A 20,580-nucleotide genomic window follows, 5' to 3' on the forward strand; every position below is an offset into this window, starting at 1 on the left:
CAAGTGGATGACTTACTTTAAAACAGAAATGTACAAATAAAAAGCTTTTAATAAAATGCTCTATAGTCATAAAATACAAATAAACACATACAGTACTTTAGCAAAAGGTCAGCTATAAATAGAAACTCATCTGTGTGATCTATCACTTCGACACATTTTATATTGTGTGCACGCAAACAAAGGTCGCATCCATTGAAAACACATTGAAAAGTCTGAATTCCTGACTTTTACTGTATAAATAGCACCATGCGACCCACAATGGAGTAGTACAAGTAATCACTGAAAATGTTGTCTACAGAAGACATAACTTCTCACATTTAGAGGAACGTCTCTTTGTTGACCCACATTAGTGTGCGTGTGTCATTGGGTTTGCACTCATATTCTATGCTGTTAAAGCTGTTTCCCCATTGACAGTGGTCCCTCTTGTTATAGTTATAAAACTTGATTTGCCACACCGTCTCAAACTGGCCAGCCTCTGTGAACTGTGAGAAAAGCACATGTACAGGTGATAAGTAGCAGAGCAGCATGACGGAGCATGGACAGATTCACATTAGGTTAGTAAACAAATCATATCATGATTAACACTGATTACAAAAGGATACAACTAAAGGTGTGAAATTAATAGTAGCATAGTTCAATGTTGTGATTTTTTTTGTAGTAGGCCTACATGACATTGTAGGCTTCATAAAATATTTTAAAACAACAGTAATTATTATCACAGTACGAAATGTTTAATTGCTTGTAAAAGCATGTGGTTTGGTGCAGTGCTGAAGGACTTTGGAGGGAGAAATGTGACATTACAATGCAGAATTAGACGAATCAGATATTTTTATTGACTAAAACTCTTGATTCCTGTTTTTTTGTTATATTGCCAAGCCCTAGAGCCAGTTTGCATATTTAGTGTAATTTATATTTGATCAATAAGAATAACAATTGTAACGTGTGCAATGTTTTTTTGGAAATTGTTTGTACATAGAATAATGGACATTCAAATACCTGTATGCATGTTTGAACTGGCTGTCTCGCTCCACTCTTGGTGTGGACCACTCCCTCTGTGTCATACAGGCCACTGTAGATCACAGACTGGGGGTCTTTAGACTCCTGCTCCAAAGGGAACGTCACCCTCCCAATGCTCATAGATCTGTACATACAAGACAGACACACATGGACTTGGACAAAGGTACAATTCAAGTCTCAATATAATCATAGTTGAATTGTGTGTATCACTGACACAGTTGCTCAGTGGCTTTAAATTGTAAATTGCAATATGTAAATGCATAACAAAATAACAAATGAGCATATGAGCACATTATGTCTTATTTGATTCAAACTCATACTTTCTGACGTCTACTGTTATTTGAGTATGAAAATCCTTGCAGGTTTACATGCAACTACAGCAAATTCTGTATTTGTCTTTAAGACATGTTAAAGCCTAAGACAACACAATCATTGAGTGTTAATCATGTTGTGAAAACGTCTAAGGCAACCAGAGATTATATGAGAAATGCAGGCTAGTTTAAGAGTACTCACATTCAGTCATGTGGGCAATGTGTTATGCACTGACATGCACGCCTATTCAGAGTGTTCTACAGCTATGGTTCTGACCTGGAGTCACTTTTCTGCATAGGCCAGTGCATGTGTGACCTATTTTTATGTCACCCCTCTCCTCACTAGAATAATCCAAGCATGTTACACGAGAATCCCGTGTGTAGAAAGCAACGAAGAGGTTTGCAGTGACACAAATCCCAAATGTGGAGCCCTAATCTTTCAGTGGATTTATCATGAAGCCAATTGCAGTTTATGCTCCTGATAAAAACCTAACCTACTTCATTTTTTTGTGGAAAATGGTTGATCGCAAATGCAATAATGATGGTTTAAGCAATAAAAAATAAAGACATGGCCTTTTTGCACACTGATTCTTTTCTTGAAATAAATATTGACAGACATAACTAACTGTCACTCATTTCATGCAACATATAGGCCTTAAAATCCATTGAAAACTAATAGCAACCATGAGTTTCAATGTATATTGGGGTTTTCTGCAAGAGCCAGGAGCTGTCTGTCACTTGTTAGTAGTGACAAACAGATAATCACATGTAGAGGGACTAAACCTCCAAACAGAAATATGAATACCTACGTGGCTTCTGCCGCTCCAGGCTTTATGACCACATCAATCTTGTACTTGGATCCGGTTAACAGTTTGATGGTGCGAGTCTGTCCAAATCTAGCACCGTCAGATTTGAAGTAGACAGCGGAATTGTTGGGAAGCATTTTGAGAGAAATTGCTATTTTGATGAGCTGAGGAACGTCGGCCATGTTTCCATAAAAATGCCACAATGTAGAGCCGCCTCTTGTATGTCTCTGAGCGGGCTGCAGGGCGTGGACAATGTGCTTGTACGGATGAGTCTGTTCGGTTGGGAGATGGCTCGCGGGGTCGGGTCTGGATTGGGAATAGCCGTGTCTTAATCCAATACTGAGGCAGCGGGCATTCACCTAATCCCTTTCAAGGCGCACTCTAATACTGTGCTACTCATGGATACAGTTCTTCAGAAGAACCAAGCAAATGTTTGCTAAACAAGACGATAATGTCAGACAAAACAACATGTAACTTTGCAGTTGTACACTTTGAAGGTGCACATGATGTATGGATGGTCTTTTAAATCACTGTCGCTGTCCATGGTGCTGACACAATATAGGCTATAATTAAAACTACAGATTGTATTCTTTATTCCATTTTTTTCTGTTACATATTAATTTCAATTGACTACAGTATTAAACCATGCACACATATACCAAATCCCAAGCAAGAATGTGCATGGTTTATGATTCTTTGGCTGAGCCTTCATCTGTTACAATTGTAGCCTAATGCTTGCTGTTGGTAGGCTATACAATATCCTTATTTAGCCCTGTAATGTTTGAAAGCAACCACCAGAGGGCAGGTTTGAGTCAAACACAGCACTCCAGCGCGACACAGGCTCCTCGTGGTCATTCCTGAGCGCACTGCTGTTGGAAATGCTTTGCATCTTTTCTGTATTTTAAGAAACTTGCTCTACCAGAATTTGGCTAAATTGTTAAGAATGTTATGGAATGAGGGGTAAAGTGGGTTTAAAATGTACGATGGACAATTGTTGGTCTTTACCCTGAGGTGTTTCAATATGCAACTCTATATGAAGTATTTTAAAAAGGGTGACTTTTAATGTGAATCGAATTTAACTGACCACATTCGACCCAACCATGTAGGTGGCTGGGCTGAGGCTTTTATTTCATTCATTCTTTTCTTCAGTTTAGTTAGACTTCACCGAGATAGTTTTATGGGCTATAAAAGTGGACAAGACAAAAAAATAATGTAGTCTGACAAAAAGATCTGAAAAGTAAAGTTTCTCGCAGATGTTGCACACTGCAGAAGACTGTAACAAAAGAGTAAAAAGAAACCAGAGTGTGTGTTTGTGTAAGAAGGGACGTGAGGGAGGGTGGGAGAGAAGCCCTCCCCCAGGCAAATGTCAAGATGGATTCACTCTTCAAAACCCCACTTTCCCGCTACCTCTCGCAGATGTTCCGCGACTCCAAAGCGAACTGTAGTTGAATGAGGACGTGTTAAGAAGCTCTCTGCAGCACTCGACTTGTCTCCGTCTAGTTGTAAAACTCTTGCCTGAGTCGTAGTAACTCGCTTCATGTGACAGCTTGAGCCGGTGATGCCATGCCGCGCAGTCACGCCGGCGAAGACCAAACCAGCAGCACCGGGCTCTGGGACCGTCGAGACTTCCCGCTCAAAGATGTGGAGTCCGGACGAAAGCTCATGAACAACACGGGGCGAGTCGGGGACGGAGCGCCGCCAGCCGCGAGCACGACAGGTGTGGCGGGGGACAGAAAGCAGGGCGCCCGGCTCAGTCTGCTGGGCAAACCCCTCAACTACAGCGCGCAGAGCGGCCGCAGGAACGCGCGGTACCGGCGCCTCCAGAACTACCTCTACAACGTGTTGGAAAGACCGCGGGAATGGGCGTTTATCTACCACGCGTTTGTGTGAGTATCACGCTTCAACACGTGCCCAAGTCGTGAAGGAATGTGTTTAACATCTCTGTTTCATCAATTAAATTCCATTCCAATAGTCGGTCCATTGTGGGTTAAAGGCTACAACAGCCTGATGTGCGATGGGCAGATTTAGGTGAAGTGATAACTGGGGCCACAGTTCACGCTCCAGCTTCACACAGTAACAGACCAAACCCAACCTGGTGACACAGATGCAATGCTTTTCACGACTATTTAATCCGTGACCTTTTACCTTAAGAAATGCCACATCCCCGGTCTCCTACAGAGCATCTGCATCTGCATCTTGGGCCGACTGATTTTTCTTCCTGCACTCACTTGCATCAGTCAGTGCCCTAATTAGCTCTGCAGTTTTGCTCATTTTCATCTCCTGGCGTTTTCTTCCTAAATAGTGTATCAATAAACTGTAAATGTTAGACTAAATATGTGAGGGTTATTGTCATTATCATACTAAATCCTATAATACTTTAGAAACATTTACAAAGTTGTCATCTGATGAATATTTAATATATTCCAAGTGCTTCTCTTGGTCCAACTTTCAATTTCAGTTTACGCTGGGGAGGGACCACCGGTATTCTAGTCCTGGTTTCACTGCACTTTCAGCCCTTGTATAGTCTGTTTTGTTAATAGTGATTTGAAATTCTTTCCTAACTCTTTCTAGACACAGTATGTGGGTGGGTGCAGCTCAAGTGTTAGTGACAGGAGAGGGAATGAATGCAACACCAACCCCTGCATCATTAGTGTAATCATGTTTTCACAGTATATGGCCACATTATGTTTCGGTCCATCCCATCACGCTCATTACATCTCATATGTCTTTGTGTTATGAGTCTTGTGGTGGATGAGGATTGCTGTGAGAAGGAGGAAATGGAACTGTCAAAGGTGGGGCCACTACAGCCGGATGTTGACATTTTATTTGCCTGGGCCGGACAGCTGGGGTCGTGGGGGTTAAGTTGTTACATCTGCTTTTGACCATCCTCCCACACTTTACTTGGGTTGGCGTAGTTTGGATCAGCTGCATATGAGACAATTTATTTAAATGATTCAAGTGAGAAAGCCCACTGGAAGATGAGTAGAAGCTATCAAAGATGGAGGAAGTGAGTAATGAATGTTGATAGTCAAGAATGGCCTCTCTGGTTCAGATGTTAATAGTAGTCTAGTGTACTGTAGTGCACTTGATACCACGGAGCGGTTTATCAATTGAACTCGCCTGGATGCAATTTCAACGCACCAGAAAAATATGTATGTACAAGACTGAAAATAGATCAAATCTTAACATCTCCATGATCTCAAGTTTTGTTCAAATTGCATTTCAGAAATAGACCAGCTGTTATGCATCCCTAACTCTACTATTAAAAAAATATATATATTGGTTTTCCACAATCAAGATGTTTAAGAAGAAGACATATTACACGCTTGTCTGCTACATTCTTGTTATACTGTTGTAATCTATGACACATGTGGATCGTTATTTCATATTTTTGGGATATTTTATCTGTAATACTTTTCATTCTGTCACTATAAACGTCAAGACAAGAAAGCAATAACCTGCTACCACGGTGGAGCAGCAGTCTAATCAAAATGGTTACGAGACGCAGCTTTAAGTGTATCATTGATTGTATAAGAAAAAACACAACTTCAGTGTGGTGGGCATGTATAGGTGGATAATAAAGATCAATCATGCATAAATCATTCTAGAGACAACTAAAAAAACAATTATAACATGGTTAGGTCTGCTTTGAGCTCTGCAACCTCCAACTCTGCTTCCCACATTGTCCTAATTTGTTTATCATGTAAAATGTTTTATGAGCTTTTAACCATGTTATAATGTGTTCCCTCATCGTTAGCGTCTTCTGCAGTTTTAAAAAGGAAGTCAATGGACATGATTATATTATTAAATCGTTTAAGAACAATATTGTGGTTTACAATGAACAAAACATAAAATCAGGATTTATACATGTTAAAGTTCAATACTAAACACCGCAAAAAGCATGTCTACTTTAAACACACTGTGGTTGTGTAAACATACAGTCACATATAAGTGTTTTTACAAGAGTTTTGTTTATAAGAGTTCTTCTATTAAGTGTTTTTTAAACTTCCTATAAGTTATCTGTCCTTTTCCTCTGTATCTACCTGCGTTGCAACAATGAAATTTCCCCATGTGTGGACAATAAAGGAATATCTTATCTTACCAACATCACATGATCTCTCTGGGTGGAGTCTGCATGTTCTCCCCGTGTTATCGTGGGTTCTCTCCGGGTTCTCCGGCTTCCTCCCACCATCCAAAGACATGCATGTGTTAGGCAAAATTGGCGACTCTAAATTGGCCCTGTAATGTTTATGTCTATGTGTTGTGGAAAAAAAATGAATGAATGAATGAACAGTCACATATTTAGCTTCATTGTGCTTCAATTTCCATCATCTTCAAAATATCTGTGCTAAATACATGGAAGCTACCTATATGAAAAAGACAACAGTGTAAATGTCCTCTTTGCTGTGTGAGTCAGATGACATTAAAATAAGTGGATTTCCTCTTTGCTCACGTCCATCTTCACCATGCTAACACTGATGAGGACACCACAGATAATTAATTCTCCATGCACAAGTCTACCACAACCACAGACTGTACAATGCAGACTAACATGCTAATAATTACTCAAATGCAACATGCACAAGCATTTCAATAAACACATTCACATGTGAGCAGAATAAAACAAAAAAGTTTTCCATAAGAGAAATTAGCTTTGATCATTAAACTTGCATTGAGCAACATGGAAAAAGATGCTAGACTGGATTTGTGTTTATATGCAAGGTGTCAGTGAACGCTTCCATCTTTCAAGGAATTCCAGACGTTCTTCAGAAAAAAGACAAATTGTGCTCCCACATTGCAGAAAGTAAGACTATTCCATAATGAGATGCCGTGTTTTTGGCTAGTCACATTTGATCAGACAAGTTCCTGTTATTATCTTCATTTGCGCTATTACTCAAAGTCATAAATTTGTCTGTCTTACATTTTACTAATGAGAAGTTTTAAGTGAGAGGTTTAATAAGAGAAACTCTCCATCTTTGAAGTAGAACCATTAAACAATATAATGATAACCATAATAAGTGACTGCCACTATTGGAAACTAGCACCATTGTGATCATTTTGGCATTAAATTGCCTTCATTGACACTAGTAGCTATTCAGTGTTGGGAGGAAAATTACTCTCCACAAGAGCGCTGTTTTCTATTTTTCTTACTAATGTGCAGTTTGAACCCGAAATTGCATGAGCAAGATGCTAGCAGATACTAATCAATACTGAAACTAATGTTGAAACTCATTAGAGTTGGTATCAATACTGAAAACAAAATAAATATCATTTTGTTTCCAGATCCAGAGCAACTGACGGTGAACTCTGTTGATGTTTTAGGGCTGATTTATATGCTTTTCCCCAAATAGTATGATTGCAGTTTCTCAACAAACCAGTCACTTTTTTTCTTTTGCAGTGCTCTCTTTGCGTTAAAATGTTCAAAAAACTATTTACATTAGTCTGATATTGGTCCAGTATTAATTGCCAACTAATTGTGACAACACTACAAGGAACTACTTCCAAAACATTAAAACCAGTGTAGAAAGATATCAGCTCTTGGTAAATGTCAAATGCATTAGCTTTTAATCGGCATTGTAAAAAAAGAGCTTGTGGATTACCAGCCATATTGAATGCTTCCTGTCCTGTAATGACGGCTCCTTAAATTCACCTATAGCTTTTAGTTTGTCTCTGAGTAGAGTGAGCTGAATAAGCCTTCTTGTGACTAAATACAGTGAGCTGTGAGTGAACTATGAAACAGCATGTACATTGATACTCCACAGTCTAACCCTGCAGGAAGTGGAGGAGATGAAAGGAATCCTAAGAAGACTGCACTTTGTCTCCTTGGCACTGGAGACACCTGACTGAAATAAAAGGGCTTCTGTGTTTAGGTTTCATAGTGCTTCTTAGACATCCAGGCCAGAAGTAGCCCGGGAGCTGATAAATTGTTGAGGGGCGATTTAGAAAAAAGATGAAAAGAACTACAGGATATTAGTTTGTATAGAACGTTTGTCAGTAGACATTGTCCTTTCTTGTGGGTTGTTAATATAAACGTTGCCCACTAAACTGAAGGTTAGTTGTGATGCTTTGGCAGTGTTGTCACCCTGTTTTGGGAAAAGACACTTCACCCACTTTGCTTGGACATGTAAGTGTGACATATGATTTGTAGTTGGAGAAGCGGTTGGCACAGATGGCAACCACACTTCCATTAGATTAGATTTATTTATGTATTTTCACTTGGTAAAATGAATGATACTATAACCCATATTCAATATGTGATGAATGGCAAACCAACAATACCAAAAGGGTCTTAAACTGATGATGTGAAATCTGTGTAATGGAGAAGGGCAGGCTGTTTAGTTAGTCAGCTGCAAGGCAGTTACGGTTACAGAAGTAACATAAAACCACCAACTGAAGGATCAACGGGGACATTATAACACAAAAATGAAACCACCATTTTCTAGAGCCAAGATTATGAACAAATTATTTCATAAAACATGCACAGTGTGTTTTTCTTTAACAGTGCGTCACATCTGCAGCAGTAGCGTGCAGTGACTTTTATCGAGGGGCAAGCAGACCTCGAATGGTCATCAATATTTAGTGGATAACAACAAAAGTGAAGAAAAATAACTTTAAATTCAAAAGGTCAGTCTCGAACGTCAGTCTTCCACATGAAGGGCAAACGCCTATCTTACTGAGCTAAACTAGCTTACGTGGTAAATGCCACATGGATCAATTCATTAAACAAATTAGTGCTCTGTTATTAAAGGACTCCTTGTATTTCTGACTAACATCTAATCATTAGACATTCGAGTCTGAGCTACAAACAATGACTTGTCTCTAAAAGATAGTTTTTAAGTCACTTGTTAAAACTTGGTGCTGCAGTTTTTCTTCTCTGCACATGTGCATTTAGGGCAAAACCTGCAAACATCCAAGATTCCTACACAGGTTTATTCAGCATGGTTTGAGGCTGTGTGGTCCTCAGAGCGCATGTGCGGACCCCGAAAACAAGCTGCTCTGGTTCTAAAAGCTCATGTTAGAGACTGTGCAGCTGTGAGAGAAGAAGAACCAAGCTTCCTGCAGTACTGCTCAGCGGCCTGTAGATGCCACTAAATGACACCGTGACTTCCAGCCAAGCTTCAGCAGCAGAAGTGAGGGGAAAACAGGCTTATCTGAGTATTTCAGAACAATTTCAATAATTTAAATAGTTTTGTTTTAATTTTAGATTTTATTGGGTAATCACTGCTTGCCTTGATCGCACACTACTGATCTACAGAACGTTGTTATTTTGGCTTCCATCCAAGATAGTTCTCTCAACTAGCCTCTCTTTGCTGTTTTATACATGTTAAAAGCCTAATTAGCCTGTTCAGATTCAGTGAGCGATCAGATCAGTTTTGATGTTGCCTTCATCTGTCATTGCTTTGAATTACAAAGATCAGAGGGACTATACTTCACTGGTAAGCGCAATTTGACTTTCTGTTTTGTTGCCCTCTTTTTGTCTATATCATTTACCATTACCCTTTTGTATTCATTACTCTATATTTTACCCCCCAAAATTGAATTAGATATTCAAAGGCAGACATCTTTTTCTGTAGATTATACCAATTCATGAATATGTTGCCACAAAATCCAAGTTAGTTAATTTGTTCAGCCTATTATCATTCTCTCCTTGTGCAAGACACATCAACTGCCTTGACTCCAATGTAGATGGCCACTGATTTATGAGAGTACAGTATATATGGTTTGTTTGCTCGTATACACTTCTGACTATATAGAAAGTCTATATCAATATATATCAAATTATACATCTTATGTATACTTACAATGAGCAGATCTGTTATGTACCATTTGCCAGTTTTCTCAATATTAAGATAAGATAAGATAAGATATTCCTTTATTGTCCCACATGGGGAAATTTCATTGGTGCAACGCAGGTAGATACAGAGGTAGATACAGAAGAACAGATCACTTATAGGAAAGTGATATTACACAGCCCTAATGTATGGGATGAGCCTGAACTGCCTTTACAATCACACACCACATGCACCGCTCTCTCGCTTTACTATAGGACACATTAAGCAAATATTATAATTCATGGGCTTTGACTGAATGTGAGTATTTAATTACCTTTTGATTTTAATTACCCGTTCATGATGCACTGACACAATGAAAACAAGTTGCAAACCAACAATTCTTCTACTGTGTAAACATGTATATGAGTCCTTGCATAACAAACAGGCCATGCTTTTGAACTGCATTGATCAAAATCTTGATTATCATTGTTGTACCAATCAGTATTTATAAATACACTCTTTTCTTGTGCACTGATTTCCATGGGCGTGCATACTAAAACCTGTATGACTTCCAGATGCCACCACAGTGTAACTCTGAGCGAGTCGGAGATGGTTTTGGCGGGACAGAGAAGTGCAATTGTGCCTGTGAATGCGTGTGTGAAAATTGCTCTGTAGTGTGAGTGCGGGCGAAGAGCTGGATCCATTGACGGGGCTCGGCCTAATGTGGACTGTCTGGATGTTTTGTTAACGTAAGCTCTCTCACAGGACCACAGCCAACAGAGCAACGCCACTGACAAAACAAGACAGCTGTTTGAATAACATCACACCTTATTAGAGCACTGTGCAGGCTAATAGTGGAATTTGAACATTTTATTGCACTTATATGTGAAAGTATTTGTGATTATTATGATGTGCTGTTGATCTGACTGAATATTTTAAAATCTGAAAGAACTATAAAAAAAAGGTCCACTGCACAATTTTGGCCATCTGCGGCGTGAACATGGGGAAAACTTTGAGTCGTGGCTCAAAAATGTGGATCATCTCACAATGAGACAGGGACAAAATATTTAACTTGCCTTTGTATAAACTACGCTTTATGAATAACGTTTTATTGATTAATTTAATTTAGACCCATCATACAACCAAGCCATAGTATTTAGAGTCGCAGAGTGAGTCCTCCTCCTCCTCCTGTCAAACATGTGACCAACAGTCAACACACACACACACACACACACTTGTTGCACAGTAAAAAAAAATCTGTACTCTGTCAGGTAAAACGCAATTACAACCCCAACATTTCTGGATTTAAAAGCATATATTGGGACATTATAGTCTAATTTACTGTATTGTTGTATATTTGGATTTTTGTATCTACAATTCTCCAATTGACAGGAAATTACATCTGATATGTGCAGATTTCCCTGGGGGAGGGGCAAAGTACTCTACTTAGGCGAAATGCCCTTAGGCAAAGTAGAGAATATTGATCATCTCCTACTTTGCTTTGTCGTTTCAGTTTCTGTAGAATGTCTGATTTCCTACTTTGCCCGTTATACACATTATTATATATCAAATCCGGTGTTTTAATAGCACTGTTATAGATTTTTCCTCTACTAGCTGCTCGAACATTGGACGCTAATGCATGTGTACTTACAATGGTAGATAGAGAATCCTTGAGGACCTGTCATTAGCATGCTCCCGCTACAAAAAGGCTAACAGCATCTTCATTAGTGAGATGACATTCGCAGGTGTCTCTGTCCATAAAGACAGCTAATGCATTTCAGATGCCCTCTGCAATAAGTGGGGAAATGCTGCTGATGCAGTTTAGCTCTGCATTCATGAAGTCATAATGCAATACTAATGAGAGGGAACAGGTAAGGTAATAATCTAAGTCTATTAGATTTCACCATTTGAACAAAACCACTGTGTCAAACTTAATTTCACTTTCATTTCATTTGTGTTAAAATGTCTTGGTCATTTTATATGCCAGGTCATTTAATTTCCTTTAAAAAAAAGTTGTCACTAAGTAATGACGTCAAGATTCTTACACTGACCAGGAATGAGGAGATTCTACCTGAATGACTTGACTCACTAAAGCAAAATGGCTCCATATACAGTAGACATAGAAAAATATAAAGTGTGTTTACAATGCATCTATTGCGTGCATAGTTTGTGCATAGGTTTATATAATTTGAAAACAACATGAAGAATACCTATTTCGTTCCCTAAAGGAGCAATTCAATATAGCAATTCAAAAGATATTTTCAAACTGTATTCAAATGTATTAGTTAAAGTGTAAGTATCAGACGAACATGAAAAGTGTAGAAATATCACACCCTTATTTGCAATATTAAACATAGAATTTCAAGGGTAATGCTCTTAGTGTGCAGAACACACCGAAAGGAAGTGCTTTACTGCAGTGGAATCAATCAGTAAAATAACACATAAAATATATATAAATGAAGACTTAATGGTGCACAATGCTACTTTTCTGGTGGAGGATTTGCCACCTATTATTGCTGTATCTAGAATGTTCCACAATATGACAATAACCTTATCTTCTCAAAACAAGGGTGTTGTTGCTGAAAAATACATTGAAAAACATGGTCGCCGCTCCACAGATCTGACCTAAAACTTAGCCACCTAAGGGTCACCTGCTAATGGAGATACCTTTTAATACTGTGAAATATTCCAAGCAAAACAATACAAGATCTCCATGGAAGCAAGCAGGTGGCAGACCATCCATCAGAAAAGTTACATAGTACAGCTTTAACTAAAAATAAATGTGACCAATATAATGGATGTGGTTAAATGTGAATACTGGTTAGTTTTGAACAACAGTAGTAACAAAAGTTGTTATAGCAGTGGTAGTAGTTATAATAGTACCAATTATACGCATTAAAGGCACAATGGACGATTTTTCGGCGATTTGAGAACGCAGGCGGAAGTGCGCATGCGCACTCCCCCGTGCGGACTGATACAACACACACCTGTGTTTATTAGCGCAATGGAGCGCATCACATCTCTCGTCTTCCGTAGATTTCCGTCTTCTTCTGAGTCAGCTCGAACAGTCTTTCTCCATCTTAATTTCGTCCCGTACACTGAGGGAACTATATTATGATAGATCAATGCGCTTAGACACGCGGAAACGTGGGGACGATCGGCACGCGGCTGCAGGTGAGCGGTAGGTGCGTTTTATGATTGATACGTGGCAGGACTAATCGGCAGTCCACGCCACGAGGAAATAAGACTCAGATTTGGGCCAAAAAATCGTCCATTCAACCTTTAATAGCAGTTAATGGAAGTTGTAATAGTACTTTAGTAATAGTAGTAACTAGGGATGTCCCTGTCAGGTTTTTTTAGCCCCAATCCGATTCCGAGTCATCTGATTTTATCTGCCGATACCGAGTCCCGATCCGATACTTTCATAGCACATTTCAAAAAATTTACAAATGCAACATAAACAGGTTGTCCCCAATTTTAATTTTATTTCTTAACACTTTAAAAGTGCACTTTTCTTTGAGGTAGCTTGAATAAGAAATAATCGTGCAAAATTTGAATTAAATAAAAATAGCAGCTCAACTTAAAATACCCAGCAGGCATGTAAACAAATAAGCAAAGTGCATATTAAATGAAAGTGCAACAGTGTCATAAAGCAAGGCCATAAGGTGCTTTTCAGAACTGCACTCTTAATTCTCTTCTAGCTTACATAATAAAAATTTTCTTGATGAAATCCGTCTGAATGTCGAGTCGAGATTAAGCCAGGGGCGAATGTTCTGATCCTCGCGGTAGCCACAGTGTCTATCACGCCACACTATCAGCCCGAACCCCGTGTCTGTGCCCCGGAATGGTGAAGACGCCCTCGCCCAAACCGCACGTCGTCTCACCCATGGCTTTCTTCATATTAGCAGCGTTTGTCGCGCAAAATTACTTCGACCCGTTGCCTGCAGATGCCCAAGTTATTGAGCATGTTTCCTTAATCTGTGTTGTTAAACAAAACTAAAGTTTAAGTTTAAAATGTCGCGATCCATTCATGTGTTATACTGAGGTGAGAGACTAATAATGAGCTTGAAATATAGGGCTGATCAAACATAAGAGTAAAATTGATATCCGATCAGTGATTGGGGGGTGACATCCGATTTCGATCGAGTCTGAAACTACGTGATCGGGCCCGATTTCCGATCACGTGATCGGATCGGGACATCCCACATCCCTAGTAGTAACAGTAAGAAATGCAACTGATTTACAATGGTCAGATACACACAAAAATGGTACCTTTATCCTTTCTGTGTTAAGTTTATTCAGGAAACATTTGACAGTATTTGAGTAACAGTAGCATACAAACTTGTTCCATCTTCAGTCTATAATCAACATCGATTTTTTTTGCGACCCAGAAACACCAGTAGCCCCATGCGAGCCTTGACAAAGTGTTCAACTTGGACACCACGGCAGACTAATGACAAATGTCCCTCCCTCCGTCTCCTGACCTTGTTAAGGAAAGAAAGGAGTGGATGAGTACAGCGGTGCGTACTGAGCATTAAAAGATGGTAGGACAGAATGACATCCGCAAATAAGAACACAGCCTACCTTTTAAGATATGAAAATGGCATCCTGCGTGTGGGCTAATTTAAAGTGATAATGTTGGACTCTTTGGTTGTGTGTGTGTGTGATTTGGCGACACAGACAGAGTTTGTGATGTCCTAAACATTTCTCATCATTAGACATTGTGGTTTATATTGGCCTCATACTCCAGCATTAAAAGAGATTTATTCCATCTTGTAAATGAATAAATCCCACCACTGTGCGTTGTCTGCATCTATTACAAACCATTCACAAAGCCTGAAGTAGTGTTGGTGCTCTGTTTGCAACAGGTAGCATTTCTGCAACAATAAAACTGAATTTGATCCTTGAATCTTGTGAAATGTGCGTATTAATTTATTCCCATAAAAATATGAATGTTTGAATGCAAGAAATGAGTCCGTCATGGAAACTGCACAAATCAGCAATAATCCCTTTAAGACAGGGCTGTGAAGGTCGTTGAGTTGATTACTTCCTGAATATCCAAAATCTATATAGATAGTTGATTACATTATTTTTATTAGTTGATTAAGTATTATGAACTTGTTGTACTTGACTGTTATTTTTTACACACATTGTTAAGTGTAGCTTGTAAAGTCAAACTTGTACTTACTTTTGTGATATAGGGACATCAAGCCATTGGTTCATGGCTCATTTCACCTTTGAATACATAACATTCGAATAGTTACTGATTCTTGTAATCTGAGTTTGCTATTGAACCTATTTATGGTGATCAGTTGGAAAAAAATAAATGGAGGAGGTTGTTTCTGCATAACAGTCACCAAATCACTGACACAAATGCTGTCCTGTGACGCTTTCAAACTGGTTGCAAGCATTTTAATTGCTTTCCCATTGTCCTCAGTTCACCAGACAATGGCAGAAGTGTTGGAAATAAAATAATAGAAAATGTTTTATTATTCCATCAATCTTAAAATAATTGCATTTGCCAGCCAAGAAGTCCTTTTAACTCCCTGGCAGCCTCTTTGTGTTGAAATCATGTGTAAATGCTTTTCCATTATGCACTTCTTTTAGTAGTTCTAATAATTTAAAGAAATATTACAACATTGAGCCACCCTCTGTTCTGTGACTCTGCTGGCACTAGCCCGTGGTCTTTAATTGGAAGTAGATGATCAAAATATCCAAATATCTGAAAGACAGAGGGAGGCCTGCTTGTACGTTGAACCTAAATTTCTGGAAAAGTGCTTTGTGACACTTCATCCCATAAACTTTGGAAAGCTTGTAAACCTGTTTCCTAAAATTAATGTTTACAACTTTTTGGAAATGCCCCATTAAGTATGGTCTGCAAGACGAGAAACAGAGCGAGTTCAAAAGTTTGTCCTTCTTCGGGATCAGCATGTTCTGAAAATTATATGATCATACACATATTTTTACAACACTATTTGCTAAGCTGCTTTGTACCAACTTATGTTTTCCTGCAATGCAATGGTCTAGTCTGGATTTAGGCCTGGTTAATGTGCAACAACATGGGAATGTAATGATGTGATTATATTACTTTATGTACAACTGGATCATTATACAGCACAGCTCGCCTTAAACACATTACAGGCATAACTTAACAGGCAGTTTGTTTATACAACATTCATCTAGCATCATATAATATATGTATTGTATTACATTATATTATACATACGGTATGTATCATGTAAAACATTTGTTGGGGTCACAATTATATTCAAGAAAAAAGTCAAATGTTTTTCGACTAATTCTTTTACTAAGATTAGAAGAATCATGGACCACAGCAGAAAAGGGAATGTTTCTGAACAACTGCATAGCTTAATCTGCCTTTTCACTATGATGCAGTTCATTATACTTACTTATTATACTCTACATAACAGAGTTATTGAGTTTTTGCCTGTGCCACGCCAACCCCCCCTTTCGTTGATTGATTCATGCACAAGACTTGGAATAAGAATTTCTTTTGAAATTATTTCAAAGGGTTTATGTACTAGCTAAACCACTGCGAGAAAGGGGCAATGCCTTGAATTAGGTTTATGCTTAGTTTCGTTTAAAAATCTTCCTCTTTGACTAAAGAGACATTCTATTTTTCAATTATATTGACACCGTATTACATTACTCTCATAGTCTGCAGGCAAAACAGCTATGCTTCCACTTTATTATACGTACTTTGAGTTTCCTTTCAAAGAGCTCATCATTCAAAATAATCTCTTCACCTTGATGCGTCTCATTTCCAAAGCTGATAAACCTCCACACTAAGAAGCTTGTGAATGGTGAAAGCATTTGCAAACATCAGTATAATGAGTTGGGTGCTTGTGGCCTTTACATTTGTAATGGCAATGATAATAGGAGCTCGGGAGACCTTTATTGTGTCTAATTACGCACTGCATATGCCCGTCCCCAGCTCAGTATGGCTTTTTTGTTAATGAGCAGCTCAAATGTCTCTCGGGCCATCACGTAATCCCGGTGCTCCTTCATCAGTCTTGGCCTTTCTCTGTCCATTGTATCAAACCTTAAGGGTGTTTCCATGGCGACACCCACTCCGTTCAACACCACTGCTTTCTTTAACTTATCGTTGCAACAACTGGATTGAGTCAACACACTACGATGAAGAACGCCAAACATGCCATTAGATCAATACATCTCTCTGGGGCCTTGGTTTATCCAGCTGCGGGATATCAGCAGGTCTATTTATGTTATGTGTTTATATTTTTTAAGTAATACCTGCATTCGCTAATATTATTCTATAATACATCTATACTATTATGCTTAATTGACTTTTTGAGCGTTTAACCAATGCTCTTATCCATCCTCAACAAAAACAATTATTTTGTAAACCTGCTATTTGAAATTATATGCAAAGCAAATAATATGAATTTAGTGCTACGTATACGGCATCATTTTGTGTTTTGTACCTAATACATAATCCAAATGCATTAAATCAATATTCCAGATTTTACAAATTGTAGTGAAACATTTCTGTAGGCCAGAGCAAATGTAATTTCCTATTATAGAAGTTTGGGTCAAGTTTCAGCTGAGAACACGAACAAGTGTCTGGGGGGAGGAAGTACAGACTCTGTTTCTGCTGCTGCCTCCGTGTGTGAGTTAAAATGCTGGTTCTAGACTTGTCCAAAGTGATCCCATTGGGAGAGCATGATACCTGCTTTTACCCTGGACTCGTTATTAAGTTTTCCACAAAAGAATTCCGTAAAATTCTCATAGGAATTTAAGTTTGGGAAGTTTGGGAATACGTATTAAATGTTATATTTTTGCAGATTTCATCTTGAGATTTTGAGAGCATCCGAGACACAAATATAACATATGACATTGACTCCTGTTAGAACATCTCTATGATGATGGGGTTACTCTCTGTAATGTGATTATAAAAGCACAGATATACAGTATGTGTATTTGCATTATTTCAGGTTGTTATGAGTCTGTACATTAATTCTTTGTCAATTGTAGAAAAAGATATGCACATCCAAATAATTACTAAACCTGCATGCTGGGTCCTGAGCATGAGTCGAAACAAGTGTCTAGTTTTTGAATCCTGTTCATTTTCAATGGCAATAATCTTCTTTCTGATTCTGATTCTGAATGAAAGTTAATACACAAAAGAGTTCTCAATATTTCAACACACGTTTCGGGCCACAAACCTTCTTCAGACAATTCCTTGTTTATTCTCATAAATTCCCAATAAATCCCATGGGCATTTTCCAACATTGAACTTTCCAGAAATTTGCCAAGAATGTTCCACTGTATGGCATTAAACTGAAAGACAAACAGATGACGATACCAGGGCATGTGACAGGTCTGATCCAATAATAATACTGCATTATGGGCTGAACACACGGGGGGCAACATACGACAGCGACACTCATCGCAGCAGGTTTCAAATCAAACTCACGGGGAGCGATGAACTGCTGTGTCCAGCGACAGCTTCACATGTCACGCTCTGCTCCAGAGTGAGTCTCCCACACGTTTGATTGGCCGTGAATTTTGAGGTTTTAAAAATACTTAGGAGTTAAAAGTCGCACGTATGAATAGTCACAAGGGGTTTGCTGTAATACTTTTATTGACTAGGCTTCACAGGGAGATAAAAAAAAAAGCTGAATTGCCGTAAAGGCAGCTGTCTCCTAAAATTGGAGACATTCATTCATGTTGATTCTGAATTTGTACGCTTCTCAGTCAGTGCATTGCTCTGTCAAAATGTTGAGCTTGAGCATGAGTTTTTTACGAGCACTACTTTTGCTTGACGCTGACCTGAGGGGATTTCTTGCATTGTCACGCAAGTTCCATTGGAAATTAATTGAGAAAGAGGACCATCAATCTCAAAGTCACAATTTAGTTATTATTCAATATTCAAGGCAAGGCAAGGCAAGTTTATTTGTACAGCACAATTGGTAGACAATTCAAAGTGATTCACACGACAGGAAAAAATATACACCAAAACCTTTCTTTCTATTAATTCAATTTAAGAATTTTGCTGACATGAATCAGACATTTTATCTGTGCTTAGTGATCCGCCAGATGGAAAACCAAATCTATTGGATCACACTGGCTGACACTCCAGACGCTCTTTCCTATATTTATTTGACAGCGCCAGTGTGACGGGTGTCTCCGGGTTGGGCATATCACTTTTAGATTATTATTTCCCATATTTGACTGTCCCTAGACTTCAGCGCGCTATCTGCCCCTGCACACGTCTGTGCTGAGCGTATGCATCTTTTACAACTACTTTCTCGTCAACACCTCCACCTTATGTGTGGCGCTTTGTATCTTTAACGACAACACAACTTATTCATAGTAAGCAAGGTGGGTGAAGTGTCTTGCCCAAGGACACAATGACAGTATGCACTAAAGCCACTGCTGCTCCACTGTGGCACCTGTTCCACCATGGCACCAGTGAGTTTTGTCATTGGGCTCACACTGAAGAGGGCTGTTTTGCAACAAAAACACTTGCAATTGAAGGCCATACCGTGGAACAATACAGACGAAACTCTCCATAGATATAAGCAGGTGGCGGACCTTTAAACTGCGCAGTATGTTTAGCTTGTCAAAATTTAGTTTGTTTGTCAAACTGACTTCAGACTTTTCTACATCAATATCATATTGTAACTTCATTGTCTCAGAAACTTGAGTTGAAACAGTGTCAGGTTGGTCCGTTCACTGCTGCCAAGTCAATAAAAGCAATTAGAAATGAAATCACTTGAGAGAGCGGATGGTTCCTTCCTGGAATGTCCTGATGTGTTTCACGTCCAAAATATGACCACAGGCTGTGAAGAGTCTGATGGAGGAAACAGGCAAGACAAAAGTCATTATATTGTGTGGGGTTGAGGCAGAACTTGCTTATTAACCAGGCAGAGATGCTTTACGCCATAAGGCTGGATTCGTCATTATTGTGTTTGCATTATTCATCATGATGCTCCTATCAATGTTGTTTGTTCACATAAAGTAAAGGCTGCATTTTGTGGGATCATTGATGAGTTTTGTATTAATGTTAATCAAGCACATTTTGGCAAGTTTATAATATGTATTAAAACATTTAAGGCAATGGTGATTGATGGATGCACAGGGGGAATTGGTGTCCTGACTGCACATAAAGCCCTTGTTTAAATATTAGTGCATTGAGTCATTTTATGATGACTATGGGCAAGTTCTGCGGTCAATCAAACTCGGAAAATGTCCTTTCCTCGTGATACACATCCACTCACGAAGAAAAGTAAAGATAGTCTAAGTTATGTATTTAGGAATATATTCATGAGGAGTTATGGGGACAGTTGTCATTATATCCTTGGGCAAAACACTTCGGTCAGTATCTGCGTACACTACAGTATGAAAATGTGTGTATAATATATATTTACAGTTATGGCAAATTACCTCTCTCCCAACTGTGTGGGATTTTAAATTCAAGTGTGACTGATTTATAGATTTAATTTAAAGAAACCCACACTTCACCATCCAAAAGGCTATTATAATTTGAATACTCTTTTATGAAATATTGTTTAGTGGCTCCTATTGTCCACTGTAGGGGTCCTCTCTACACCACTGCCCCCATCCTCTCTGCAATTGAAGCTGCGTCACATAGATACTGGCACTGAAGGGTACATATATATTAGGGCT

At 38.8% G+C, this 20,580-nt stretch overlaps 2 protein-coding genes across 6 annotated transcripts in view; one reads left to right on the forward strand and one right to left on the reverse strand.

Moving 5' to 3' along the window:
* Positions 1 to 65: 65 nt before the first annotated feature.
* On the reverse strand, positions 66 to 2,503 carry cnrip1b (cannabinoid receptor interacting protein 1b). Its single transcript, XM_072436879.1, has 3 exons — positions 2,138 to 2,503; positions 997 to 1,141; positions 66 to 482 (listed from the first exon to the last, which is right to left on the reverse strand). Exons 1-3 carry the CDS (start codon positions 2,314 to 2,316, stop codon positions 318 to 320), a joined length of 489 nt encoding a protein of 162 aa, XP_072292980.1. The 5' UTR covers positions 2,317 to 2,503; the 3' UTR covers positions 66 to 317.
* Positions 2,504 to 3,681: 1,178 nt separating this feature from the next.
* Positions 3,682 to 20,580, forward strand: part of kcnq5a (potassium voltage-gated channel, KQT-like subfamily, member 5a) — a 71,719-nt gene continuing 54,820 nt past the window's right edge. For all 5 annotated transcript variants that reach the window (XM_072436937.1, XM_072436938.1, XM_072436939.1 and 2 more), the window contains exon 1: positions 3,682 to 4,020. In XM_072436937.1, coding sequence (XP_072293038.1) covers positions 3,698 to 4,020 — 323 coding nt within the window. In that variant the 5' untranslated portion in view covers positions 3,682 to 3,697. The remainder of the gene's footprint in view (positions 4,021 to 20,580) is intronic.

This window comes from Eucyclogobius newberryi, unplaced genomic scaffold (assembly GCF_026437365.1).
Source record: "Eucyclogobius newberryi isolate DKJ021-1_F unplaced genomic scaffold, fEucNew1.0.hap1 SCAF_8, whole genome shotgun sequence".
NCBI classification, from domain to species: domain Eukaryota; kingdom Metazoa; phylum Chordata; class Actinopteri; order Gobiiformes; family Gobiidae; genus Eucyclogobius; species Eucyclogobius newberryi.

Excerpts from the sequence above, each read along its gene's own strand:
- cnrip1b (XM_072436879.1), bottom strand. The coding sequence starts at position 2,316 with ATGGCCGACGTTCCTCAGCTCATCAAAATAGCAATTTCTCTCAAAATG. Across the intron at positions 1,142-2,137 it reads CCTGGAGCGGCAGAAGCCAC|ATCTATGAGCATTGGGAGGG; the intron begins GTAGGTATTCAT and ends TTGTATGTACAG. Across the intron at positions 483-996 it reads CAGTTCAAACATGCATACAG|TTCACAGAGGCTGGCCAGTT; the intron begins GTATTTGAATGT and ends CTTTTCTCACAG.